The sequence below is a fragment of the Halteromyces radiatus genome, assembly GCF_025201355.1.
Source record: "Halteromyces radiatus strain CBS 162.75 chromosome Unknown BX664scaffold_2, whole genome shotgun sequence".
NCBI classification, from domain to species: Eukaryota; Fungi; Mucoromycota; class Mucoromycetes; order Mucorales; family Cunninghamellaceae; genus Halteromyces; species Halteromyces radiatus.
The window spans coordinates 1,354,335-1,378,832 of record NW_026251688.1 but is presented as its reverse complement, the minus strand read 5'-3'; the positions used below and the strand labels follow the sequence as shown (position 1 = coordinate 1,378,832).

Below are 24,498 nucleotides of genomic sequence, written 5' to 3'. Positions count from 1 at the left end.
AAAGAATTAAAAAAAAGATACTTTATTTATATAAATACAAAAAATTGATGAGAATAAGGTTCAATGCACACACCATACAAATTATTACTACAATATCAATGATCAATGGAAATGACGTGCTTGAATCAATCAGAAGACTCCGGATCCACGGGCTGGTGCAACCATTCCTAACAATGCTGTAACAAAAAGAAAAGAAACTGTAATCGGTGTTTCAATAGCGATAATAGCCATCGTTTCTGCCTGATGGATACTGATCTTCTGCATAATATACTTGTTCCTGCTGTGGCTGCTGATATTGTTGATATTGTTGTGCTGGATTGTGCTGATGATTCATATATTGATCTTGTTGTTGTTGCGGTTGATGATGATGATGGAATTGTGGATCTGATTGGTGGTATTGCTGATCTTGAGGTATATATTCCATAGGTCGTTGAGAAGGATAATAATCAACCATAGAAGGATCTTCAACTCTACCATCTTCATAATATTGTTGTTGTTGTTGCGCTGCTGTTGGTATTGCTGAACCAGTCAAGTTGGATCCAGAATGAAATGATGAAGCATTGTGATGTGATGGTAAAGTGGTACTTGTCATCTCTGGTTGATCATGTTCTTGTTCTAAATTAGGAGCTACAGATGGTTGATTTGACTTGGGTTCGTTGAATGGAGCCATTCTAGGAGGTTGAATCACATACCATCGTTCCCATGAAGTAATTACCATTGCCCAGTGAATCTAATCCAAAAAGATGAAGTAGTTGAAATAATTATTATTATTATTATTGACCTGACTGTTTTTTTTTCTTTTGATTCTTACATAAACAAAAGACATTGCCACAATAGATAATAAAGTCCAAGTGACTTGATCTTGATAAAGTCGATTACAATTATAATAATCAGTAGTAGAATCAAATGGGATGGTGATAGTGGTATTTTGATTAGCTTGATTGAACGCTTGTTGAATTGAGGATTGAGATAAATTGAAGCACCAAGTTTGGAAATCACCAGGTCTTGCTAAAAAAGCAATATAATTGGCAATCATATCCACCAAAATAGCAATGACAAAACCCCAAATCATTTGAGATAGTCGACCAAGAACAATGGGTGCAGCCTAAAGAGATAATAAAATAAAAGTGACCGTTAGTTTGAGTATAATTAGAATGATCATTTCTTTTGATGATTACCTTCCAAGTAATAATAAATATGGCAGCCATATTAACGAAAAAGAACAAGAGATTGAGAATACCAAAGATAGTAAGTGGTATTCGATTAAAATAAGAATAGAATGCTATTGAAGTAGAAAAAAAAAAAAAGGTTATTATTGAATAATAAATAAATTTTATTTTCTAGGTGAAAATACTTAACGACTTTTATTCATAAAAGCTAAACAAGCAAAATATAAACTTAATCCCTAGAAGAAGAAGAAGAAGAAAAAGTTACGTTCGTTAGTTTCTCAAATATTAGAATAACATCTTTTTCTTCTTACCGCCCAAATAAAACAAGCCAAACGACTTCCTAATCTTGTATCTAAACAGCAACAACACGCGTTCGGTAGAGAGTTTTTTTGTTTTCGTCGAAGTGAGCGTACAAAAGTATTCAGTCGTTCATAGTTTTCCTGTGATGTAGGTTGTTCAATATCGTCATTGTTTTCTTGATACATCTATTTGTATATATATAAGTGTTTACGATATATTCTATTAATATAAGGAAAAAAAAAAAGGAAAAGAAAAGAGGCATAAAAGAATTTGCCGCTTTTCACAAAGAAAAAAAAAAAACATGCTGCCAAATTTGGAACTGGACACAGCGAAAAAAAAAAAAAAAAGTTGTCTCTTTTATCATCATCATCATTTACTCAGGTCACTTTTACTAAAGGTGTATTTAGTATGTCTGTTTACAGTTTTACAGTTTCTCGCATTGATAATACTTGATGCTAAGAAAATTTAACCTGCTGTTACTGTAATGTGAGTCTTGAGCCAAATGCTGTTAATGAAAATTCAAATCCTACTACCATTATATCTTTCGATTCTTTAATAATTATAACTGATTTATCAATAAACTGAATTTATTACAGTATTGATTGATGATTGATTTTTATCACCACTTCTCAAAACAAAATACTACAGACCACACCTTCCTTTCCAAAAAAAAGTCTATAATCCATGCCTTCCTATCAAATACCATCCGTTTTCAAAAAAAAAAAAAATAATTTCATAACATAATAAAAAAAGACATATTTATTGATAAAAAAAAAAAGCTACACTACAATGTGGGAGCATGCTTGATGTGATCTTGCAAGCGACCAAGTATACTTCCAAGGCTGTTCTTCAGACTGCGTTCCATTATCTTCTTGTTGACGTGCGTCTTCCACGGCATATGTTGCTTAAAATACGCTTCTGAATGTCCACCACGTTGCTGTTTTTTTCATGATAAAACATCAGTACCAAATAATCCAGGCATATTTCCCTACATATTTTCGAAGAGTCATATTCAGTCATTTACCTTGTCTTGTATCCATTCATCTATTTCCTTGATATGATCGTTTTTTCCCTGTAGCCGGCACGATAGACAGTACTGATAGTACCCAGTACCATCTGCTTTTTCGAAACTGGTTATCTCCATGAGCACCGCGCATCTTGAACGTACCATATGCTTGATACTTCCATGTTCCGATAGTTCCAACGTCTGTGTATATCATACAGGAACGTAATAATTAGTCACTACCAGCATCGTTATCACCATTTGTTGTAACCATTTTTTCATCTTCGTAAATATCATTACTTCTTGTCGTAGCTGTCTGGCTATTTCCCGTCTTTCGGTCTTGTGGTTTTCGCTTCCCTGTAAAAAAAAAAAAAAAAAAAAAAAAAAAAAAAAAGAAAAGAAAAGCAAAAAATAAAGTGTTTTCAAAGTTTTTTGTCGGGTCACAAGAAAATGTTTTTCGTGATGTTATAAAATAAAAAATCGTACTCCCCCAAAATGGATGTCGCATTACCACTTTTTCAGATATCGCTTTAGAGATGTCGGTAGAGTATGTTATTGTTGATGATTGATGATTGATGACTGATTGTTAGCTGATTCTTTTCAACAGGCCATATTTGGAAAAAAAAGAACTATATTTTTTATATTGTATCATCAATCATCAATTATCACAGTTAAGACAAGGGTATACTAATGTAATATTCAGATCTTGTGATGTTGATGTGAATTTGCATAATAGTTCCTTTCTTTTTTTTTTTTTTTAAAAAAAAATACATTTACTCGGGTCTTCTTTGTTTATTTTCATTAACTGAGACATTCGATCGATCGATAACGAATGTAAATTTGCATAATAGTTCTTTTTTTTTTTTTTCTTCTGAGATATTTTTGCCAGGTTTATTTTATTCCTTGATCAAGTGACAGATATAAAAAAGTGCTATTTTATTTTTCTTTTTTTTTTCTGTTTCTTTTTTCTCTTTTTTTTCTTTTTTCTGTTTTGAAATCTCTCTTGGTGTTTCCAATTCAAAGTGAATAACCAACCTGTAAACAGCAACATATTAGAATATGTTATCACCTCTTCGGAGGATGTATTTAATGATGCCCTACAGGTAAGTTAAAATAAATATAAAAAAATGGATATATTGACTAAATAATATTTTATTTTCTGTTATTCAAAATACTCAATGGAACTACTACCACTCCTTTTCTTTTTCTTCTTCTTATATTCTCTATTTGATTATGCGACAACTTATTTTTGCGACATCTTATCCTTTGAATTCCGTCATTTTTTATTGAATAAAGTGTACAGTGTAATCTACGCCTTCCCATCAATAGTCCATTCCTTTTCAATAAAAATAAATATTCATACAAATCTTCGTAGCATAAAAACAGGAGAAATCTTTATTATTGATAAAGGAAAAAAAAATAGACTATTGTCGTTCATGAGATTCCTTGAATGCATTTTGTAATCGATCAAGTATGTTTCCAATATAATAACTCCGGGTCAAATTCTGTGAACTGGATCAAAATGTGAGAATCAAACAGGACAATTTTCATAACATGATCATCAAAAGAGAAGCGGGTACATTGATTTGTTACAATGATTGGTATTCATCGCCACAATATTATCGTCACATATCATTGATCCGTCATCCATCACCACATATCATCATCATCATCAAAGAGCCAAAATGTTTATTGATTTAAATATACATTATACAAAGGGAGTCTAGCTTTAAACTACGAAACTAAGTAAAGAGTACTACGCAACAGGAGCCTTATACAATGGATGTTGTCCTTTCCATTGTTGACCGTGGATAGTAATCTTGCTTTGTTGATCTTCTTTACCATATCGATCCATCCATCCGATCACTATCATCCAACCAAAAGATGAATAATAATAAAATCGATACATATAAAAAAAAAAAATCGTCAGTCATGATGATAATGTTTTTTTTTTTTTTCGAGTTTATACCTTCATGATGCCACTTTAGGGAATTGGCAGGTTTCAACACCCAATGGTTTTCATCAGGGAAATAGATCAATCTAGAAGGAATACCACGACGTTGTAATGCAGTGAATACTGCAAATCCTTCACCATCCACCAATCTATAATCATGTCCACCTAAAGAAAATAAAAATAAATAAATCATGATAAAAGAGTTAATCTCTTCAACATCCCTTTTTTTTTTTATTAGTCTTTTTCTTTACCATGAATGACAAGAGTAGGCGTTTTCCATCGATGTACAAAGTTGGAAGGTGAGAATCTTTCGTAAGTCACTCGTGCAACAGGATCATAAGCAGGACCACCAAACTATTTACAATAAAATCGATTAATCTATCTGTTTTTATCCATTGCTATTATTTTATCCCACTCACTTCTCTTTCAGGGAAATAAAGTTCATCTAATAATAATAATAATAAAAAGGATATTGTCAGTCTGTCATAAATGTCATATTCATCTATTCATTCCAAAACCCTTTTTTTTTTTTATCAGTTCATTCTCTTTCCAATTTTTCATATGGGGCTCACCTACCTGTAGTATAGTAAGCATTAACCGCACTGAAGATACCATCATGACTGATCAATGCCTTGAAACGATCAGTATGCCCATTGATATAATTGACCATAGTTGCACCATAACTAGCGCCCATACCGATGAGACGATCGGCATCCAAATAAGAGTAATTTTCCAAAACATAATCCAAACCAGTCATGATATCTTCATAAGGATAAGTAAACCAGTTCTTCTGAATGGCATCGCAAAAGTCTTGTCCATATCCAGTTGAGCCATGAGGGTTAATAGCTACTACAACGTAACCAGCAGAAGCAATTACTTGATAATTCCATCTTGTTGACCAACTGTCAGCCCATAAGCTCTGGGGCCCCCCGTGGATTTCGAGAGCCACAGGGTATTTCTTGTTGGGATCCAGACCATTAGGTTTGATCAACCATCCATGCACTGAATCACCAAGTGCTCCTATAAAATTGAATTCTTCAGGTTCTACCAGCGAGAATTGTTCCAATGCAGTCTTCAACTTGTCAGAAGTAGCCAGACGACGGAGATCACCATTGGCCAAATCTAGAGTATGAGCAATAGCAGGATGATTCATGGAACTGACACTGAACAACAACGAATTTGAGTTTTCCAAAAGTGACACACCTGATACAGCATGATCATTTGTCAGAGTAGTGACTTTTTCTGTTGCAAGGTCAATAGCAAACAATTTGACCCGTCCATATTCTTCTGCCACAACATAGAGTGTTGATTCGTCAGGTGAAAAGATCAGTTCAGATGGACTACGATCCCAATCCTTGGCAATTTCTACTCGAGTTTTGGTTTGTCGATCATAGATCGTGATTTGATTACGATCAGCTTCATATTGAGGTGTCTTCATTTGGAGATACGCAAGACGACCAGATTTCGGAGCATAAGTTGGAGTAGAGCTAGCAGCAGGAATATCATCATTCAGAGCCACAGGAGTACTTTCATTTGAATCCACCAGAGATAATGTATAAATATGTTGAGATGTTTGCCAAGCATTGTCGCGAGAGGTAATCTTGGAAACAAATGCAAGTTCAGTACCTAAAATCCCATGATGATAATGAGATAAGTCAGTCCCTTTTCTTTTTTTTTTTTTTTTTTTTGCTTTTACCATCATCAGAAACTACATAATCTGAGGCACCACCCAAGGGAAAAAGTGGAGATTGCTATCAAAAAAAGAAAAAAAAAGAGTTCAGTTAGTTTTGCCATATTGATTCTCTCCTTTTTCATTTTACCAAGCCAGAGTTTTTCAATAAATTACGAGGTTCACCTTTCAATTGATATTGACCATTGACAAATTCCAAAGACACGGCAAAGATATTGTTTTGCTTTTCAGAAAGGAATGTATCCCAATGTCTGTAGACAGAAAAAAAAAACAAGTGAGATATATGATTTTTTTTTATTCTTCTTCTTTCTTACCTAACCATTAATTCATCATAGACTAAAGCAGTATCTTGTTTTGTATCCTTGATTTGATCATCCTTTTCTTTGGTTTGTTGTAAAGTATCCTTATCATTGTAAACCAAAGCCGAGAAAGTCAATAGTTGACGGTGACGATTGAATTTGATATTTTCAATAGGCACTGGGAAATCACTAATGACATAGGGTTGTTGTTGTTGAATATTGACCACATACAATTGAGGTAAAGAATTATTAGTTTTCCAAAGATACGCAACATGGTCAGCATCCAAAAAAAGAGGTTCCGATTGAGTATCACCCAAAGGAGGTTGAGTTAATGGAGTTACTGTTGAACTTTCCAAGTCGAGAAGATAGATATTTTTTTGAGTCTATCGAAAAGTTCAATGTTATTCATAAACAAATAATATTGTTGTATCGTTTTTTACCTTGTCTTGATCAATAATGTAGTTTGATTCAGCATAAACTGCATAGTGTCCAGTAGGATCAGGAGAAACACCACCAGGACGCGCAAGTGAAACTAGATCTTCAGGTGTAAAAGTACGAGCCATAGTCAAAGATACTAATAAAGTAAAAACCCCAATGAAAGGAACCAACATTTTGGAGCAATGTGGAATCTTCGCCCCTTTATATAAGAAAAAAAAAAAAAGAGGAAAAGAAAAAAAAAAAAAAAAAAGAAAAGAGAAGCGAAAAAGAAAACGGAGAAGATAGCGCGATTATAAAAATGGATTGTCCGTGAGTATGGGATTTACTTACCCCCTTTTGCTCGGGAGTTTTTTTTTTTTTGGGGGGGGGGAGGAAAGTTTGTTCTAGGAATTCAATCTTTGGTCAAAGAAAGATGCATAAATGGATAAATCTATTTGACATCTCATATAAAAAATAAGTTCGAAACGTATAATGAAAAAAGAAGATGATACCAATAACGAATGAAATGATGTAACTCAGGACAATCCAAAAAGAGACCATAATCCCCTTTTTTAGAATATTTTTCCATCATCGGAGACAGATGTACATCACCAATAAAATAATAATAAAACAAATGCTAAATGTTTATTAAAGTGAGAATGTATTAATATACTAGGGGCAAAAAATAAAATAAAAAGTAAAGGGTAAGACAAAGTAAGAAGGAAAGAATATGGATACAAAGGTTAAAAAAAAAAAAAGCACAACAAACAAATCTAAAACTATATACTAATAAAATGAATGGAGTAAGGGAAAGGACAGATTCATGTGAAGGTATATCTAAATCATATAGTAATAATAATAATAATAATAATAAAAGAATAAAGTTTAATCATTTCTGTCATTCTTTTTATATAATGCAGTTTTTTTTTTCTTACCTTGGTTAGGAAGTAGAGTAGAATGGAAATGGCATGTATTTGAAAAAAAAAGTCCCTTCCATTACGCGTGGTCATGAAGAAGTAGAACAAGTAGAAGAAGTGGCTGAGCATTTTTGTTGTTGTTGTTGTTGTTGTTGTTCGTGACAATCAGATACAGGAGGTTTTTGTAGTCTATAAGAGTGAGTTGGTGAAGTGGTGGTTGAATGATGATGATGATGTTCTTGATGATAATCTGATTCATCAGTAGCAAAATCCACAGGAGGATGTGAGAGTTGAAAAGTTTCAGCTGAAAATTCATTGTAGATTTGATTCATCAATTCTTCCGATGTTCGATTTGTTAGTTCACCTAATACTTCAGATTGATCAATGGTTTGTTCTGCTGATTTGTATACTGGGGTATCCGAATCCAAGTCATCAGTGGGGTCATGAATAGGAATGATAGTTTGCAGGCCAGCTGGTGATGGAAGGGTACGTTGTTGTTTGGAATAGTGAATGGTGGTGGTGGAAGAAGAAGAAGGAGGCGGAGTACCAAATGGAGATGCTTGTCTAGAAGATGAATGTTGTACTTCATATGACATTGGTGATGATACTGTTACTGCTAAAGGTTGATCAGAAGAATGATGTTGATTTTCCAATTCTTGTGATGGAATAACAAGTCGTAATGAAGAAGGTTCATGATGTGATGATGACGATAAGGACATAGGTGAAGAAGGAGAAGATGGTGGTGAAGAAGAAACGGGCGTTGTAGTAGTAGTAGTAGTAGTAGTACTAATATGTTGATAATGATGATGATGATGATGATGATGTTGATGTTGTTGTTGTTGCTGTTGTTGTTGTTGTTGTTCGTTGGTTGCTAATGGTGATGATAATGTTGTTATTCCAGTAGTGGGTGGAGTCACAGTACCATCTGAACTTCCAGAAGACAGATAGCCATAATCAGCATGATTTGCTCGGCTTTCAAAGGTACATATACAGTAGGAAGGAGATCGATCACAACGAGCACAAGATTTTGATAACAAGTCTAAAATAGTGTTAAACCATAAAATTAATCATTTCATATTCTAGGTAATACGCAATTCCAAGCATCTTTTTTTTTTTTATATAATAAAAGCTTACTTTGTGGTTGAAGATCATGATGCATGAAATCTACATGTTTACCATCAGATAAGGTAGTTGAAGTTAATAATGATGCAGAGGACGTTGTTGATGTTGCTGTTGATGATGTTACTGGTAATGGAGGTGGAGGTGATGGGGAAGAATTGGGTGACAATGTTGATAGTACTATATAAGTTTTTTAAAAAAAAAGTGAGTAAAGAATAAAATCATAATGATGATGACGATGATTTTTTGTACCTTCTGACTTTTTGTGACACAAACATTTGATATGCACTTGCTTTGTCTTTCGAAGATTACGACAATGAGCACATTGAGATACAGGTCTTCCTTTTTTTCGAATTTCTACTAGTTCACGATCAGCATGTTGACATCCAGAAGAACGATGACCCTAATGTAAAATATATATATATATATATTAGCATACATAAGTTTGATATATTTCTATATTTTACCTTGATACAAGTTAAACAAGCAAATTTTCTGACTGTACCGTCTTCATCAGTAATATAAACCATAGTGTGGCTAACCTACACAAGTGCAGGGAGAAAAAAAAAAAAAGAACCCTACTGTTGATTTTGAATCCCGTAAATTTGTTTGTTGTAACACGACTATAATTGAAAAAAAAGGGTTAAAAACATACCACGTTGGTTAGATTGTGCTTTTTTGTATAAATATTTTTTTTCTTTTTTTTCTTACGTTGAAGGAGAGAATAATATATCACTTTTAAAATAAGTAAATATTCTCTTGTTTATCAAATGAAAAGACTTCTTTAATAATAGTCTACCAAAAGTCTATATAATAATAAGTCGACAATAATATACAAGTGAATAAAGAAAAATATATATATATATAGATAAAAGTGAAAAATAAAGAGAAAAAAGAAAGGTAGAAGAGAGGTGAGAAAAAAAAAAAAAAAAAGAAAAAAAAAAAAAGATTAGTTGGATAGAGGCCAAGAGAGATCGGTCATTCAAATCTAAATTGGTGTTTCCTTATTGGCTCTAAGCCACACCAATAAAAAAAAAAAAAGACTCCCAATTCTTTTTGCAATCCACTACCAATGTAGAATTTGTCCACGACTTTTTTTTTTTTTTCCTTCTCTTTCTTTCTCTTTATAAACTACTCTGAAACAAAATGGCTCACGCTAACGTTTGGAACTCTCGTCCTAAGACCTATGGTAAAGGTTCTCGTCAATGGTAAAGTCAATAATACAAATGATAGATAGAAACTTTATAAAAACCAAAAACAATTTGTTTATTTTTTTTATTCTTATTTTTTTTTTTTGTAGCCGTGTTTGTGCTCATCAAGCTGGTTTGATTCGCAAGTACAACTTGAACATTTGTCGTCAATGTTTCCGTGAATATGCCAATGATATTGGTTTCCACAAGGTATATAAGAAAATAGAAAAAAAAAAGAAGAATCTAATTATTAATTGACTTCTTTTTTAATAATAATAAAAAAAAACAGTACCGTTAAATAGGAATCCCAAGACCACGACAGACGACAATAGTTTATTCATTCAAAAGAAAACCCTGTTGTATTTGACTCATGTTCCTCTCATCACCCCTTCATATATATGTACGTAGTTTGTAGTTTAAGCATACACCCCTCCCTATTTGGAATAAAAAATTCTTCTTTTTTTTTTTTTATAAATATATATCGATTTACTTGGGTTTCTGTATAAAACCATTATTTATTATATATTATTATCCTTTTTCATGGCCAAAAAAAAAAAAAATTATCTGAAACCCATCATCACTAATATCAAAAGTAGCAAAATATTACTACGGTTTTTACAAATAAATAGAAATCAGCTTTTTCTTTCTGTTTCTTTCCCATCTTTTTTTTTTTTATATATATTTATTTTCAAATCTTTCTTAACAACTCATACACGAAAATGGCGGGCTTCACTTCGTTTTCCTTAACAAATCCTATTGTATTAACTGTATCTATTTTGGCCGCTGTAAGTAAAAAAAAAATTGTTTATTCATCTATATATCCTAATCTATTTGATTATTTTAGATTGGATGGTTTATTCTTTTCGTAGGCGGCTGTGTTGCTGCTTTCCATGGCATTACATGGTGGATTATCATTTATAATCTTTTTGTTGTTGTTCTAGTCTTTATTGGCACTGGATTATCTACTTTAGCTAACTATACAAATATGGTAAAGATCATCATATTTTCATCCATCTTTCATTCACCTTTTTATAATTATTATTATTATTAGATCATGATTTTGTTGACTATTAGTATTGTTTATTTGACTTATCTTATCCCTATCTTATTGTCTGCTGAACCCGTTGGTGCTAGAGCTGCTTCTGGAGGTGCAGTCATCTTGATTATCTGTGAGGTAAGAATGTTTCATCCTATATGCATATATTTTTTTTTTTATTTTGACACCTTTTTATTAATGTGATGATAGTTTATTTGGATCTTCTTATTTGGTTCATCTGAAGAATCTTGGGTACATCAAACAACTCATCGTTATAATGATGCTGGTCCTATCATCGCCACCCCTGCTATTATTCAACGTCAATTGAATCGTACTGGAGCTGCTGGTACTAGTGGAGCGGCCAAAACACGTAACAGTCCACTTCCTCAATTCACTACTGAAAAGGATTTAGCTGAAAGTTCTGCCAATGTTACTCAAGCTACTGCATTACACAATTGTAAGACTCTTATCTATAAATCAATCTTCAATTTTTAATTTTAACTTTTTTTTTTTTTTTTTTTTTTTTTTTAGATCAAGCAAGTCCTGATGATCCTAATGAACTCTCCTTTGAAAAGAATGAAGTCTTAGATATTTTGGATCGTAAAGGAAACTGGTGGCAAGCAAGAAAACAAGACGGTACTACCGGTATTGTTCCCTCTAATTATGTAAGATATAATAAGAAAAAAAAAAAAAAAACTTTGATACAAACCCCTTGACTTTCTACTAAACTGAAACCCTTTTTTTTTGGATTTGTCTCTTAGTTTGAATCCTAAAATATGCATGTTTCCTTACTTAGTCATTCCAGTTGATGTTATACTTTTCTACATAATATTAATAAAAAAGAATTCACTACTCTTATATATATCGTTGCTTGCTAACGATTCAAAAAAAAAGACGTTTGTCTTTGATGATGATTCCTGTAACAACCTTGGTAACAATGATCATGAAGAAGATGATGATAAACGTATGTATTATTTTTTTATTATTATGCACAGTAAAGTAAAAAAAAAAAAAAAAAAAAAAAGAAAAGATGAGAGAGAGAGGTGGGAGGTAAAATATAGATATGGTAATATAACAATGAATATATACAAAAAAAAAAAAAGATGATGATATATGACTATAATAAAAGATAAACAATAGATCAATCGATTTTGATCGCAGTAGGAGAGTGGGGAAGAATGCCTATAGATAAGAGTAAAAGACAAAACATAGCCATGGAGCCAAAACCATAACACCAGGAAGGACCTACCAACCAATAAAGAGTACAAGCTGAAAGAGGACCACATGCACGACCCAATTGACCAAAGCTACGGAATACACCTAAAGTTTTTCCCTTGTCCTTGCCATGATCTTCACATTGTACACTAACTAGACTCGTCAAGCTATTCACCACCGTCCCACTAGTCATTGCTAAACATGCAACACCGCCATAAAGCCATAATGGTACCATCCAAGTCGTGTTGAATGATTCAATACCCATGCCAACCACAGCCAAACATCCTAGACCCATGACCCCAGATATCATGCCTTGTAATATCAATCGACGTTCGCCTATTATTTGTCCTCGTCGTCGTACATATCCGCCTTGAATCACTGCTGAAAGAATACCCATATATCCAAGAAGTTTCCCTTGTTGCATATGACTATAATCCAGTATGTCAAATGTCAAAAATACCAACGTAAATTCCATACCCGAGAATAAAAATGAGAAGAGACATTGAAGTAAATTGAGTTTTCGAATATGTTCGTGTTGTTGCTGCTGTTGTTTTTGTTGTTGTTTGTATTGTGTTGATGATACTGACTGTGTTGTTGTCCGAAATGCCGTTTCTGGGAGTGATACGTACAAATAAATGGTTTCAATGACAAGAAGAATCAATCCCACCAAAGCAGCCATAGAATAAGGGTACAATCCAGGGATCCAATCAACAAGCCAAGTTTGTGAGATATCTATCGAAGCAAACCATGCACCTAAAGGAGGTCCAAATGTAAACGCCGTAGCAAACGCAATGCCCACTAATGCCTATTATATAGAAATAAAATGAATGAATCCAATAGCAAATCTACTATTCCTTTTTTTTTTTAAAAAAAAAACTTGTGCGTTACCATATTTTTTGATCGATGTTCAGTTGAAGTGATATCTGATATAATAGCAATACTGAGTTGTACGTTGCCTTCACTGAGTCCAGCCAAAATACGAGCAGCCAAAAAGAGATGAAATGATTGAGCAATCAGCCAAATGGCGGTAGATAGCATATTGCTGATCATGGTCCATAATAATACTTTACGACGTCCATATTTGTCACTTGTAAAACCAATCCAAGGAGATACCATAAACTGCAGTAATGAGAACAGTGAGCCAATAAATCCACCTAAAATGACTGTATCCCATTTAACATCGTTTTCTTTATTCAACCAGAGTTTGTAGTCATGTAACCAACGTAATAAATATTGAAGAATTGAATTCTAGTAATAATAATAATAAGAGATGAGTTGAATGCGTAAAAAGGAGCCAGGGACTTACTTGATGTGTGTCATGAAATTGATAAAAGTTCAAAAGTCTAGGAAAAAGCGGAAGGATAATAGTAAAAGAAAGTAAATCCAATAGTAGGGCAAGAAAGACAATGCGTACAATTCTGCCTTCTTCGGATGGTTTTGGTGTCATAAGAGTTTAAAGCAAAAACGAAAAGAAGTAAAAAAAAAAAAAAAAAAAAAAAAAAAGGGCGGATTTTGACCTTTTTCAACCAATCGTACCAGTCACGACCCAATTTTTTCATCCCCCACCCTTTGATAATTCAAATTTTCTCACTATCGCTACTTTTTTCTCTTTTGTTTTTTTTTTTTGTTCACCCTACTCTCTCTTTTTTTTTAAATATACATCGTTTTCTTTATTCTTCTTCTTAAATTATTCAAAATGGCTTCTGGTTTTGGTTATGATGGTGGTAAAGAAACAACATGAAAGAAATATATACGGGACTCATATGATACTGTATTCAATATATTGTTATTATTATTTTGTTGGACTCACTATTTTTTTTTCTTATATTTACTTTTTGAAATACGTTTTAAAGGTCGTGGACGATGCTTCCAATTTTGGCAAGAATTCAACAAGTGTTATGCTTCTGCTGATTTCCCTCAACAATGTCTTGCTCAACGTGACGATTATCTTGAATGCCTTCATCATACCAAAGAAGTATGAAGTTATTATTGGATAGAATGAGAAACAATTAAGAACTCATAATTTCTCATTTATTATTATTTCTCTAGTTCGCTCGAGTAACACGTATCAAAACCGAAGAATTGAAACAAGCTCATCAAAAACAACAAGCTGCAGAAAAGGCCAAGAAGGAAGCTGCTGCTGCTGCTCAAAGTAGTCTACCTCGCTTGAATATCATTGACGAACCTGAACAACAACCTCAGCCAACCAAAGCATAGATTTGATACTTTATGATTCACCTTTATCCCACCAATATCTCTCTCTCTCTCTTTCTATTCATCCTTTACAAGATATAGACACCCTTTTTTATATTTATAAAATAAAAACTCAACATCATCATTCAAACTTGTATTTTCTTTTTTTTTTATATATGTAAAAAAAAAAAATATGTATATAATTAAGTGCTTTATTCAATAATAGAATTAAAAAAAAAGTTGCATCTAATCTAGATATCATTGTAAACTACTGATAAAACTATCAATATTATATTCTTCTTCATAATCCTTTTCGTCCCACAAAGTTTCCAAATCTTCCAATACAGCTTTAGCTCCACCTAGACCAGCAGTAGCAGTTGTCGCTCCAGCTTCTTCTTCTTCCATAGCTTTCTTCTTTTTCTTCTTTTCTGCCTCTGTATCTTCAACATTAAACAAGTCCAAAATTTGATCTGTATCCATACTTTTGAGTCCTGCATTTTGTTGATTCACCACCGAATTGGCAATGTTGAGCTTGAATTTCTGTAATCCCATGATTTTTTCTTCCAAAGTACCGCGAGTGATCAATCGATAGACATTCACCACCTTCTTTTGTCCAATACGATGCGCCCGGTCCATGGCTTGTAGATCTTTCATTGGGTTCCAATCATGTTCAACAAAAATCACTGTGTCTGCGCCCGTCAAATTTAATCCCAGGCCACCCACATGCGTCGTCAGTAATAAGACATCAATCGAAGGATCCGCATTGAATTTGGTCACTAGTTCATGCCGTTTACTTCCATCTACAGATCCATCCAATCGCAAATAGCTCACTGTTGGCATCAGTTTCTTGAATAAATCATTTTCTATAATATCCAACATCGTTTTCAATTGACAAAATACAAGTGCTCGGTGTTGACTCACAGCTCCAACTGCCATGGCTGCAGGATCTGATTCTGATTCTGTTGTTGTCACTCCAATACCACATTCTCCAAGTAATTGTCTATGATGATAATATAAATGTAAATAAGCATAATAGTAATAATAATAATAATAAAAAACATTGCTAGTACTTACTTGAGTGCCAGTAATTTTGGTGCATTTTGAATATCATGTAATGTACGATTAGATCTTTGGAGACTATCTTGTACTCTGTCGTAACTTGGATGTTTATCATTGACAACCAAAAGGGGATGATTACATAGTTTTCTAAGGTATTGTAGGGCTTGGAATATATGTGTAGCTTGAGACTTGGGTTTATTTTCTTTTTCCATTGTTGATTTTACGTCCAAATCTTGTTCTACAGAGTTTCTTGCTTGTGACCTTGCAAATTCATCATACAATGATTTCTATACATATCAAAATAATAACAATAATAAGTGAGATAATTTTCATCTATTTCCAATTTTTTTTTTGACTTGATTACCTGAAGTTCACTCAGTTCACAATAATAATCTTGAATGATCTTTGGAGGTAGATCATGAAGTACATCTTCTTTCAATCGCCGTAATAGGAAAGGAAGGACTTGTTTGTGTAATGCTTCAAGAGCCAGAGCACCTACAAAAAAAAAAAAAAAAAGAAGAGTCAATTATTTTCTTTTATATATATATGTATATATTTGTAAAAATTTACCTGCTTCTTGTTCTTTGGAAGAACTCTTGCTATCTCTACTGGCCAAAATAGGTTTACCAAATCGTTCATTAAATGATTTTTCAGATCCCAAGAATCCCGGCATTAAAAAGTCGAATAAAGACCATAGTTCCAATACATTGTTTTGAATAGGAGTACCAGATAAAATCAAACGATGATTGGACTTGATGGATTTGATGGCTTTGGTGATCTTGGTTTTTCCATTCTTGATAATGTGACCTTCATCCAAAATACAGTAATTCCAATTGATGACACCCAGTTCTTCAATATCATTTCGAATGATATCATATGACATGATGATCACATCTGCTTTGTCCATAGTTGATCGAATTCGTTTTCTTTCCGCAGGACCACCAGTATACAACAATGGTTTGAGATTTTCAGAATAGTGTAGAATTTCATGATACCAATGACCTGTCAATGTGGGAGGGCAAATCACCAAAGAAGGACATGGTACTGAATCAGGAGCTTTGGTGGCTTCATATCGTCTTGATCGCAGACAATGATCACTTGCTAGAATACAAATAGATTGTAATGTTTTGCCTAGACCCATATCGTCACACAAAATACCATGTAAATGGAACCGATTGAGGAATGCCAGCCAATTAACACCATCTTGTTGATATCGTCTTAGTTCAGCATTGATTTTGACAGGAATTTCAAAGTTCTCCACTTTTGAGCTATCCAAGAGTTGTGCCAAAAACTTACGTTCATCATCACGTTGCGCTAACATTTGTGCAGACATGCCAGGTGGGTCAGGAATACCAGCTTCCAAGGGTACAAGTTTGATGAGGAGAGCAAAACAATTTGTACAGATCAATCGCACCGGTTCATCTACATCGCTCATTCGGCCTAGTACAGGAACAATAAGGAAGATTGTATATGGTAAAATCTTGGTATCCAATAACTGCACAAGATGATAGATAAGTTCAGATGCGCCTTGTCGATGGATAGGGTTCAACATATCACCAAGATTGGGAATCACAAGATCAATCACATATTGCATTGTTTCAGGAGTAATCACATTGGCGATGGTAGCAAGACAACGTGCACTGACTTGACGGATGACGGCAAAGCATGAAAGTAGCGCCTTGCAGATATATGGTACAATGGAGATCACACGTGGCCATAGTTCCTGAGATAAGAATGGTACAACCGTAGTAATCACTGATATTGAGTCGATCACTTCTTGACCTATAAGGAGATTGTCTTGCATACGAAGATTGGCTTGACTTGCATCCACTTCATCAGATGGGAATACCTGTATCAGTTTTTCCGTCATACAACTCCATAATTTCGGTACAACATCAAATACTTCATTGCCAAATCGATTACACAATTCACGAAATGAAACTTCAGCACCACGTTTCATCAGTTGAGTTTCACGATAATCAGAGTCGTTTTCCTTTGTATTAACATTGGTTGTAGGTTTGTCTTCCTTTTGAATGCTTTGGATACCAGATTGAACCAAATTATCTTCGAGAATAGGAGTTTTTGTCGAGTCCGAGCACAAAAAGATACACAAATTTTTGGTGATTTGATCATTTGGATTAACACGACTAGTGGATCTTGAACACATTGCAATCAGGTCAGCCAATGTACAAGCAGAGCGTTGTTGGAGCTCAGCATTTTCTTCAAACTATTCATTTTTTCCAAAAAAAAAAAAAAAAAAAAAAAGATAATGAAATAAGTAAAGTTATTTTTTTTTTTATTTTTTTTTTTTTTTAGTACCTTGATGCTATTCATGACACTTCGAATGACAGGATTTAATTTCGCAGGTAAAACCCCAAGTTCCACCACTGCACCTGCAGTAGCAGCATAAACATTGATTTCCACTTTTTGCTTAAGTTCTTCATAGTAACCAACCGATGCCACCACACGACGTTGTCGTTCTTGTAAGGAAGTAATACTTGCTGCACGACCTTTTGATTTTGGAATGCGACTCACCATAGGATCAAATGCTTCAGACGCCAACCACCCAGCCGTTTCTATAGTAAATAATTCGCCACCATCACCTTCACTAGGTTGAGCTTCCCCAAGGACAAGTAATGGTAATTGAGGTAGAGTATCCGCAGGTAGCCGAGCTTCTATAAATCCATTAATTAATGCTTGACATTCACCACGAATTCGTTTGAGAAGATGTACCAATTCAAAATAAAAGGTCGCTGTTTGCTTAGCTGCATCTTCAAGATTAGTAATCATAGCTTGAGATAACGTTTTGGGAAAGTTGTGTGTATTTGCTAAGATAGCTGTCGGATCCGCATTGCCAATACAATCAGCGTTGTATCTAGTTTGAAGCACTGCTTTCGCCCATTCTTCCACCACCATGGCTCCTAATTGTCGTTTCAATGCCCATTGTGAAGTCGAAAGTGTCAGTAATACCTCTTGGTAAGAGTGTTCCATTGAATCATCCGGCCATATGCTCATTGCCATACCGAGTGCGCTAGTACATGCAATTCGTCCACGTATCACTTGTTCCATTGTTATCATCGAGAAGTCTTGAGCAATCATTCCAGCATCCAAATTGTGTCCAAGTTCATCTTCCTCATTTTTCGTCATTGAATCTATTGGCCGGATATCACCACCACTGGTTCCTTTATTTGATTTGTTTGTCGATGGTGTTGATAATTTTGATTTCCTGTTGCTATCCAAAAAATTATCAAATCCAAATACACCAGGTGGTTTGTAAAAATGAGTGGCAACATCAAGAGGTTGACCAATAGGAGTCATCGCTAATTCGAACCAACTTCCAAGCCAATTTTGAGTACCTTGTAATACGATAGCTTGATCTACTTTACCACCAATTGTTAAGCTCTTCCATACTTGCAAGCTTTTCTTGATAATATCCACACGTTCTTCCACCATCAGATTTTGGAATACCAAACGATAAGCACGTTCATCCACCCATTCAGCTGCAGTACCACATTCCAAGAAAGTCAATAGTGTATTCAAGACAGCAACCCGCACACTACTGATTGTATGTCGAAAGAAAGGATGAAGTCGAGGTACTAGGTCCGATAGCGAGTAACCACTTTGTACAATATCCATTACACCAGGTTGTTCAAATAGTTTGGCAATCAAATCCATCACAGCCCCTGTCGATGCAGTCAAATCATCTTTCAAATCCACCAAACAATCCCATAGAGTTGTAATCACATCGCGTATACGTTCTTTGGAAGACATTCGCACAAAATCCTCCGTTATCGGCAACAAAGTAGAAGCACTAACTGCTCGTACATCATCGTCATGATCACGTAAACCAAGTATCACTGCACCCGTTGTTCCATCTACTAACATTTCCACTAGATCCTTTCGTACAGCCACTGTGTATTTCAAACCGAGCAAGCCAGCATGTCGTACTTCCCAGATAGATTTCGAGCCAAAAGCAGGGTCATCTTGAGCAATGAGTTTGAGTAATGTTTCATGAACTTTAACTACACCTTCAGCTTGCATATATTGTAGTACTACACCAAGAGTTTGTGAGCAAGTTTCACGGACAGGACATACTACTTGATCAGACACAAAATCGGCAAATCGATCCAAAGCAAACACACATAATAGTCGAATAGCCACATCTTCTAACCATGAAACATGTAGGGCTTGATTTTCAGCTTGATTGAAACCCACTAAACGAAAGGAAGAAAAAATTGTTAGTTATTAGATTCTTTCAATGTATATAGTTATCTCTCATTAATATTTTACCTGTTTTTCCAGCGCCTGCACCATGACCTTTTAATATACTTCGTAAACCAATTCCAGCACCATGTCGAATTTCCCAGGTAGGATCAAACAAATCCATACATAAATGTTCACATATCATTTTGAATGGCCAATCCACAGGAGTTTGATCATTATAGTCAGTTATACTATCAGGTTTTTTGGATTCCACCACAAATTTATCAGATTGAGGTTGAGCTGTAATGTCGAATCCTAAAAAAAAAAAAAAAAAAAAAAAAAAAAGAATTATAATAAGAGAATGTAAAAAAAAAAAAAAAGGTCATTATCGATTTCTTACCTTCATTTTCAGGTTCAGTTTTTATTGGTTTTGTTTCTGTTTTGCCTTTAAAGTCTACTACACGTACTCTATTTGGATCAAAAAGAATAGTATGAGTAAAAATATCATCTTTGTTTTGATTTGAATTTTCAAGAATTCATTACTTTTCTTTGTTCTTGTTGGCTTTGGCATCCATTTTCATTTTTCGTTTTAACATATTCCGTTCGCGTGCAGAAAGTCCAGCCATATTAATTTCTTGAATTACAGGAGTAGGTGTTTGTGTCACTGGAGTAGAAGCTGTTGTTGTTGAAGATGAGGTTGTTGAGGTTGATGGCGATGGTGAAGCTGAAGGACTTGATTTCACTTTTTTCTTTGTATCCAAATCCGTGTCGTCCAAAAGATCCACTATAATATCAAATATTAGATTTTGCTATATATATATATGCACACATATATTATAAGAAAGTCTTTGTTGTTTTACCATCCATAAATTGACTTCCTAGACCAAGGCGTTCTCGTAGATTTCGTCGTTGCATTTCCAAACGTTCTTGTGGAGTCATATCCGAAAAGTCAATGTCATATTCTTTTCCTGCCGATCCTAATAATGGTTTTCCATGTTGTAAGACAGATGCAAGATCAAATTGATCAAATCGAAGTTTGTTGATGTCGTTAGGTGTTGTAGAAGAGGATGGGTCACATAATGTTTCTAGAGGTTCCCAAGATGGTACATTAGTGGCAATGGCTTCCAAAGCTTGACCAGCAGCCCAACGTGTATCCCAAGCTTTGCTTCGTAAATGAACAACAACCTAAATAATAATAATAAAGATATATATATACATATAATTATACTTTTAAATTTGACGTATTTTCTTTACCCTTGATAAAAGATTGTATAGTTCTCCAGGATGTTGTTTTTGAATTTCACCCAATTGTTGTGCAGCCGTTCGTCTTATAGCCGACGTTGATCCAGTATCTAATAAAAGCACTAAACGATCAAGTCTATAATTGACATTATCAAACGCGTATAATGAGAGAAAATACATAAAAAAGTTAATATGGTTTATGAGTGTAATTCTATTAGATCAATACCTTGTGGCCATATTCTACAATATACAAAAAGAGAGAGAGAGACCAAGAATAGATTATAAATGTCAAAAAGAAAAAAAAAAAAAAAGAATAAAGTAAAATAAAATAAAATAAGGAAAAACCAGCCACTTTCTACACTATGCCTTTTCAGCTGAAAAAAAAGAAAAAGGAAAAAAAAAGCAGGAGAAAAAGAAGCCTTTTTATCGTTTTTGCGTAGGTTGCACTCTGCCACTGGACAAACTCCCGCAGGCAGTATTGTGACTTGATGTTGACAAAAAAGGAAATCCCTTTCTTTTTCTTTTTTCTTCATTTACAAACTGAACTTGAAGCATGAATCATCCTTCATCTTTAATTATCAAAAAATCATTGACTTTAGAATATTCAAAAAAGTAGAGAAAATATATGCAGTACATATATAATGATATGTATAATATATGCTGCTCGTGGAAATGCACAACTTGTATGAGGATTTATTATTATGATTAGGTGATCATATTCTGTCATCATCAAGTAAAACCTAAGGTTGAATGCACAACTTTACAATTACAATACCCAAAAAAAAACGTGTCAAACCACGAAGCAGAGATATCTATAATTTAAAAAAAAAAAAAATCGGCGTTAACACGTTACAACCGTGACATTCGGGGTTCAAACGTCTATCGTTCTGGTATCACACTTTTAATGGTGAGAAAAAAAAAAAAAAAAAGAGTCGATAAAATCGATCATCAGGTCACATTATTCATCATTATCATCATCATCGTGATATATTTCTATAGTATGTACACTCAAGCTATTCACTTGTTTTACGCCACTTCATTTATTACCTCCTTGTGGTAGATATGTGTATCATTGATAACAACGGGGTTTTCACAAAAGGGAGGAAGGATTGAGGAAAACCTTCCAATTTTTCAATGACCGCCCCTAAAATGCATAAAAAACAGGTTTATTTTTGAAAACAATAGTTTTCTCTTTTCTTTTCCCTTTTCTTTTCCTTTTTTTTCAAATCCACCTTTTTTGAACTATGGATTATCTCGTACAAGCTTCTACAACGACATGGGTGTTAATGACCTTGGCAATCTATTGTGGTGTTGTTCGTTATTATCGCTATAATGTTTTGAACGAAATGAAAAGGAAATATCCAGATCCTAATACAGTATTGGAAAACCGTGATGTGGCCTATGAAATTTACAGTGATGTTTTTAGAAAAGAATTCCCAAGTAAATAGATTGATGATATTGATGATGACAAATAATGATGATGACTTTAAACTAACCTTTTTGTATTACTAGACGTTGCCAGGACATCGTTAGAATTTGCTCTATTCAAAACGTTCGTGATTCCTCCCATTAGCAAGTTACTTTGTGGTACAGGTGAATTTGAAAAAAGATGTACCAAGCGGGCTGAAGATACTGAAGTTATTTTGTCTGAAATGATTGATGCTTACCCTCGTATCCAGAATCACCTAATGGAAGGCAATACAGTATCAGAGAAAGAAATTCATCAACAATTCCATCGACAAACCCTCGCCACTGAACGGTTGAATGAAATCCATGGCAAATATCCTATTCGCAATGGTGATTACCTTTATACCATCTCTCTCTTTTTATCAGAACCTATTCGTTGGATCAATGCTTTTGAATGGAGAGAATTGGATATTCGTGAAATAAATGTAAGTAAAAAAAAAAAAGGATATGTTAACAATAGAATCATATACTTAATCTTGATTTTATAGGCGATCTTTCGTGTATGGCATGACATTGGGGTGGACATGAAAATACAAGATATGCCTAGCACCAAAGAGTCACTTTTAAAGTTTAAGGAGGTAACAAATAAAAAAACCCAAAAAAAAAAAAAACTTTAACATATCTTTTTTTTTTTTTTTTTTTTTTTTTTAGGATTATGAAGTAAAAGAAATTCGATACTCACCTAACAATTGGAAGTGTGCTGAACCGACGATTAAACATCTATTGACGCGATTACCACGAATGATCTGGCCAATAGTATATGCAACTGTACCTTGTCTGTTGGAGAAGAGAGAGATCGATGGGTTTGGACTCCGTCATCCTCATTGGCTCATGGAACTTGTGTTCCACACCGTCGTCAGAGCAAGAGCATTGTTTATCCGCTATTTTTGTCTTCCTCGATCCAAGTATCTGTTGCGTACGCCATTCCATGCCAATGATCAAGGCCGTTATGTCCCTCATTTCTTTTTATATGAACCCAAGGTGTATCCAGATGGTTATTGTATTCATGAACTTGGTCCCGAGAAAATGATGCCCAAATCTTGTCCTGTCCTTCATCATCGTCGTCCTGTGGATACCTGTACCGAAAAAGAATAGTTTACCCCCTTCATCCTCTCCAGCGCGCGCTTTTCCCCCTTTTTCTTCCCTTCTATCTTCCTCCTTCCCTCCTTATTTACTTCCCCCTTACTTTAGTCATCGTTTGAATCAACAAATCAAATAAAAAGTAGGATATTGAAAATAATGATGAAATGAACCTTTTTTTCTTATTATTATTCTTTGTATATAGTGAAAATGGGATCCCTTGGTAAAAATGATGTGTTTAAGTCTTGAATTGGAAACTTGTGCAACAGCAGATGAGTGAATGATATGTGATGATGGATTATTTATTTCTATAAAGAGGATATATTTATCAATGGTTGTCAAAATCTGAGTTGATCATTATAATACCAATGATGGTCTATGATGTCAAAAAAAAGAAACGTCAGTAAGAAGTACAACCATGTTTCAAACTAAAAATAAAAAAAAAACAAGCCATGATCTGGTGATCAAACTAAAATAAGGGATGGCATCAACAAAGAAATAACGAGTATATAAGGCATTCAAATTTCCTTTTTTTTTTTTTTATGAAACGGTTGTTAGACAAAGTATTTACACTAGAATAAAACAATGTCATTCCCAAAGGAACGATAGGCACGACTAAATATAAAGATAAAGTGCAGAAGGCCAATACGGATAAGGTACAACGGCGAGCATGAGTGAGTCTCATTGATTCTTACCTTGTCCCATTTTTATATTTATCCTACAAGTCTCTCGTCATTTTCGTCGTTCCCCAAAAGGCCTCGACACGTACAACTCAAAGAACGGTACTGACAGAATTGGCAACTATCCGTCTGGCGCCGTTGTTGATAGAAAAAAACTATTACTCAGGTGTGATTTGTTTTCAATGGATCAACATAGAGAAAACCCCAGATTGACCACATTGACGGTGTTAGGGACAACAATAATCATTATCTCAAAATTCGTTTT

General features: G+C 34.2%; 10 protein-coding genes across 10 annotated transcripts; 4 read left to right on the top strand and 6 right to left on the bottom strand.

The window, feature by feature from the left end:
• Position 1: 1 nt before the first annotated feature.
• On the bottom strand, positions 2 to 1,769 carry BX664DRAFT_324588 (uncharacterized protein). The gene is made up of 5 exons (XM_051543876.1): positions 1,481 to 1,769; positions 1,360 to 1,405; positions 1,179 to 1,282; positions 812 to 1,105; positions 2 to 730 (listed from the first exon to the last, which is right to left on the bottom strand). Exons 1-5 carry the CDS (start codon positions 1,652 to 1,654, stop codon positions 212 to 214), a joined length of 1,137 nt encoding a protein of 378 aa, XP_051402911.1. The 5' UTR covers positions 1,655 to 1,769; the 3' UTR covers positions 2 to 211.
• A 2,891-nt stretch (positions 1,770 to 4,660) lies between these two features.
• BX664DRAFT_258700 (Alpha/Beta hydrolase protein) lies at positions 4,661 to 7,026 on the bottom strand (the record flags this gene model as incomplete). Its single annotated transcript, XM_051540560.1, has 7 exons — positions 4,661 to 4,780; positions 4,846 to 4,871; positions 5,003 to 6,052; positions 6,123 to 6,177; positions 6,247 to 6,367; positions 6,431 to 6,798; positions 6,856 to 7,026. 7 exons carry the CDS (start codon positions 7,024 to 7,026, stop codon positions 4,661 to 4,663), a joined length of 1,911 nt encoding a protein of 636 aa, XP_051402910.1.
• A 1,028-nt stretch (positions 7,027 to 8,054) lies between these two features.
• BX664DRAFT_238481 (uncharacterized protein) lies at positions 8,055 to 8,207 on the bottom strand (the record flags this gene model as incomplete). Its single annotated transcript, XM_051540200.1, has 1 exon — positions 8,055 to 8,207. A coding segment is annotated over one exon (153 nt), but the record flags the coding sequence as incomplete, so codon positions are not given.
• Positions 8,208 to 9,061: 854 nt separating this feature from the next.
• On the bottom strand, positions 9,062 to 9,398 carry BX664DRAFT_259047 (copper fist DNA binding domain-containing protein; the record flags this gene model as incomplete). The annotated part of the gene is made up of 2 exons (XM_051540569.1): positions 9,062 to 9,271; positions 9,336 to 9,398. The coding sequence occupies 2 exons, from the start codon at positions 9,396 to 9,398 to the stop codon at positions 9,062 to 9,064; spliced, it is 273 nt and encodes a 90-aa protein (XP_051402908.1).
• A 562-nt stretch (positions 9,399 to 9,960) lies between these two features.
• On the top strand, positions 9,961 to 10,551 carry BX664DRAFT_291691 (40S ribosomal protein S29). Its single transcript, XM_051541953.1, has 3 exons — positions 9,961 to 10,076; positions 10,169 to 10,268; positions 10,348 to 10,551. The coding sequence occupies exons 1-3, from the start codon at positions 10,015 to 10,017 to the stop codon at positions 10,354 to 10,356; spliced, it is 171 nt and encodes a 56-aa protein (XP_051402907.1). The 5' UTR covers positions 9,961 to 10,014; the 3' UTR covers positions 10,357 to 10,551.
• Positions 10,552 to 10,739: 188 nt separating this feature from the next.
• BX664DRAFT_324581 (uncharacterized protein) lies at positions 10,740 to 11,944 on the top strand. Its single transcript, XM_051543875.1, has 6 exons — positions 10,740 to 10,843; positions 10,903 to 11,046; positions 11,110 to 11,232; positions 11,305 to 11,551; positions 11,626 to 11,759; positions 11,856 to 11,944. The coding sequence occupies exons 1-6, from the start codon at positions 10,778 to 10,780 to the stop codon at positions 11,865 to 11,867; spliced, it is 726 nt and encodes a 241-aa protein (XP_051402906.1). The 5' UTR covers positions 10,740 to 10,777; the 3' UTR covers positions 11,868 to 11,944.
• Positions 11,945 to 12,130: 186 nt separating this feature from the next.
• BX664DRAFT_324578 (major facilitator superfamily domain-containing protein) lies at positions 12,131 to 13,766 on the bottom strand. Its single transcript, XM_051543874.1, has 3 exons — positions 13,616 to 13,766; positions 13,198 to 13,557; positions 12,131 to 13,114 (listed from the first exon to the last, which is right to left on the bottom strand). The coding sequence occupies exons 1-3, from the start codon at positions 13,754 to 13,756 to the stop codon at positions 12,236 to 12,238; spliced, it is 1,380 nt and encodes a 459-aa protein (XP_051402905.1). The 5' UTR covers positions 13,757 to 13,766; the 3' UTR covers positions 12,131 to 12,235.
• A 156-nt stretch (positions 13,767 to 13,922) lies between these two features.
• On the top strand, positions 13,923 to 14,659 carry BX664DRAFT_324576 (uncharacterized protein). The gene is made up of 3 exons (XM_051543873.1): positions 13,923 to 14,033; positions 14,163 to 14,284; positions 14,359 to 14,659. The coding sequence occupies exons 1-3, from the start codon at positions 14,006 to 14,008 to the stop codon at positions 14,524 to 14,526; spliced, it is 318 nt and encodes a 105-aa protein (XP_051402904.1). The 5' UTR covers positions 13,923 to 14,005; the 3' UTR covers positions 14,527 to 14,659.
• A 50-nt stretch (positions 14,660 to 14,709) lies between these two features.
• BX664DRAFT_324574 (uncharacterized protein) lies at positions 14,710 to 21,312 on the bottom strand. Its single transcript, XM_051543872.1, has 11 exons — positions 21,233 to 21,312; positions 21,019 to 21,142; positions 20,625 to 20,949; positions 20,308 to 20,548; positions 20,165 to 20,232; positions 19,852 to 20,079; positions 17,881 to 19,775; positions 16,132 to 17,788; positions 15,926 to 16,056; positions 15,577 to 15,848; positions 14,710 to 15,502 (listed from the first exon to the last, which is right to left on the bottom strand). Exons 1-11 carry the CDS (start codon positions 21,241 to 21,243, stop codon positions 14,761 to 14,763), a joined length of 5,694 nt encoding a protein of 1,897 aa, XP_051402903.1. The 5' UTR covers positions 21,244 to 21,312; the 3' UTR covers positions 14,710 to 14,760.
• Positions 21,313 to 21,923: 611 nt separating this feature from the next.
• BX664DRAFT_324573 (uncharacterized protein) lies at positions 21,924 to 23,713 on the top strand. The gene is made up of 4 exons (XM_051543871.1): positions 21,924 to 22,446; positions 22,519 to 22,898; positions 22,962 to 23,051; positions 23,125 to 23,713. The coding sequence occupies exons 1-4, from the start codon at positions 22,251 to 22,253 to the stop codon at positions 23,566 to 23,568; spliced, it is 1,110 nt and encodes a 369-aa protein (XP_051402902.1). The 5' UTR covers positions 21,924 to 22,250; the 3' UTR covers positions 23,569 to 23,713.
• The last annotated feature ends 785 nt before the right edge of the window (positions 23,714 to 24,498 follow it).

What these genes read in the sequence shown, in the direction of transcription:
- BX664DRAFT_324588 (XM_051543876.1), bottom strand. Translation starts at nt 1,654, where the DNA reads ATGTATCAAGAAAACAATGACGATATTGAACAACCTACATCACAGGAA. An exon ending in TATTTATTATTACTTGGAAG is followed by an intron (nt 1,106 to 1,178) that starts GTAATCATCAAA and finishes TTATCTCTTTAG; the next exon opens with GCTGCACCCATTGTTCTTGG. An exon ending in TGGCAATGTCTTTTGTTTAT is followed by an intron (nt 731 to 811) that starts GTAAGAATCAAA and finishes TTTTTGGATTAG; the next exon opens with ATTCACTGGGCAATGGTAAT.
- BX664DRAFT_324581 (XM_051543875.1), top strand. Translation starts at nt 10,778, where the DNA reads ATGGCGGGCTTCACTTCGTTTTCCTTAACAAATCCTATTGTATTAACT. An exon ending in TAGCTAACTATACAAATATG is followed by an intron (nt 11,047 to 11,109) that starts GTAAAGATCATC and finishes TATTATTATTAG; the next exon opens with ATCATGATTTTGTTGACTAT. An exon ending in TCATCTTGATTATCTGTGAG is followed by an intron (nt 11,233 to 11,304) that starts GTAAGAATGTTT and finishes ATGTGATGATAG; the next exon opens with TTTATTTGGATCTTCTTATT.
- BX664DRAFT_324576 (XM_051543873.1), top strand. Translation starts at nt 14,006, where the DNA reads ATGGCTTCTGGTTTTGGTTATGATGGTG. An exon ending in TGGTTTTGGTTATGATGGTG is followed by an intron (nt 14,034 to 14,162) that starts GTAAAGAAACAA and finishes TACGTTTTAAAG; the next exon opens with GTCGTGGACGATGCTTCCAA. An exon ending in GCCTTCATCATACCAAAGAA is followed by an intron (nt 14,285 to 14,358) that starts GTATGAAGTTAT and finishes TTATTTCTCTAG; the next exon opens with TTCGCTCGAGTAACACGTAT.
- BX664DRAFT_291691 (XM_051541953.1), top strand. Translation starts at nt 10,015, where the DNA reads ATGGCTCACGCTAACGTTTGGAACTCTCGTCCTAAGACCTATGGTAAA. An exon ending in GGTAAAGGTTCTCGTCAATG is followed by an intron (nt 10,077 to 10,168) that starts GTAAAGTCAATA and finishes TTTTTTTTGTAG; the next exon opens with CCGTGTTTGTGCTCATCAAG.
- BX664DRAFT_324574 (XM_051543872.1), bottom strand. An exon ending in GCCAACAAGAACAAAGAAAA is followed by an intron (nt 20,233 to 20,307) that starts GTAATGAATTCT and finishes TGATCCAAATAG; the next exon opens with AGTACGTGTAGTAGACTTTA. An exon ending in TTCCAAAGAACAAGAAGCAG is followed by an intron (nt 16,057 to 16,131) that starts GTAAATTTTTAC and finishes TTTTTTTTGTAG; the next exon opens with GTGCTCTGGCTCTTGAAGCA.
- BX664DRAFT_324578 (XM_051543874.1), bottom strand. Translation starts at nt 13,756, where the DNA reads ATGACACCAAAACCATCCGAAGAAGGCAGAATTGTACGCATTGTCTTT. An exon ending in AATTTCATGACACACATCAA is followed by an intron (nt 13,558 to 13,615) that starts GTAAGTCCCTGG and finishes TATTATTACTAG; the next exon opens with AATTCAATTCTTCAATATTT. An exon ending in AACATCGATCAAAAAATATG is followed by an intron (nt 13,115 to 13,197) that starts GTAACGCACAAG and finishes TCTATATAATAG; the next exon opens with GCATTAGTGGGCATTGCGTT.
- BX664DRAFT_324573 (XM_051543871.1), top strand. Translation starts at nt 22,251, where the DNA reads ATGGATTATCTCGTACAAGCTTCTACAACGACATGGGTGTTAATGACC. An exon ending in TGGATATTCGTGAAATAAAT is followed by an intron (nt 22,899 to 22,961) that starts GTAAGTAAAAAA and finishes TTGATTTTATAG; the next exon opens with GCGATCTTTCGTGTATGGCA. An exon ending in CACTTTTAAAGTTTAAGGAG is followed by an intron (nt 23,052 to 23,124) that starts GTAACAAATAAA and finishes TTTTTTTTTTAG; the next exon opens with GATTATGAAGTAAAAGAAAT.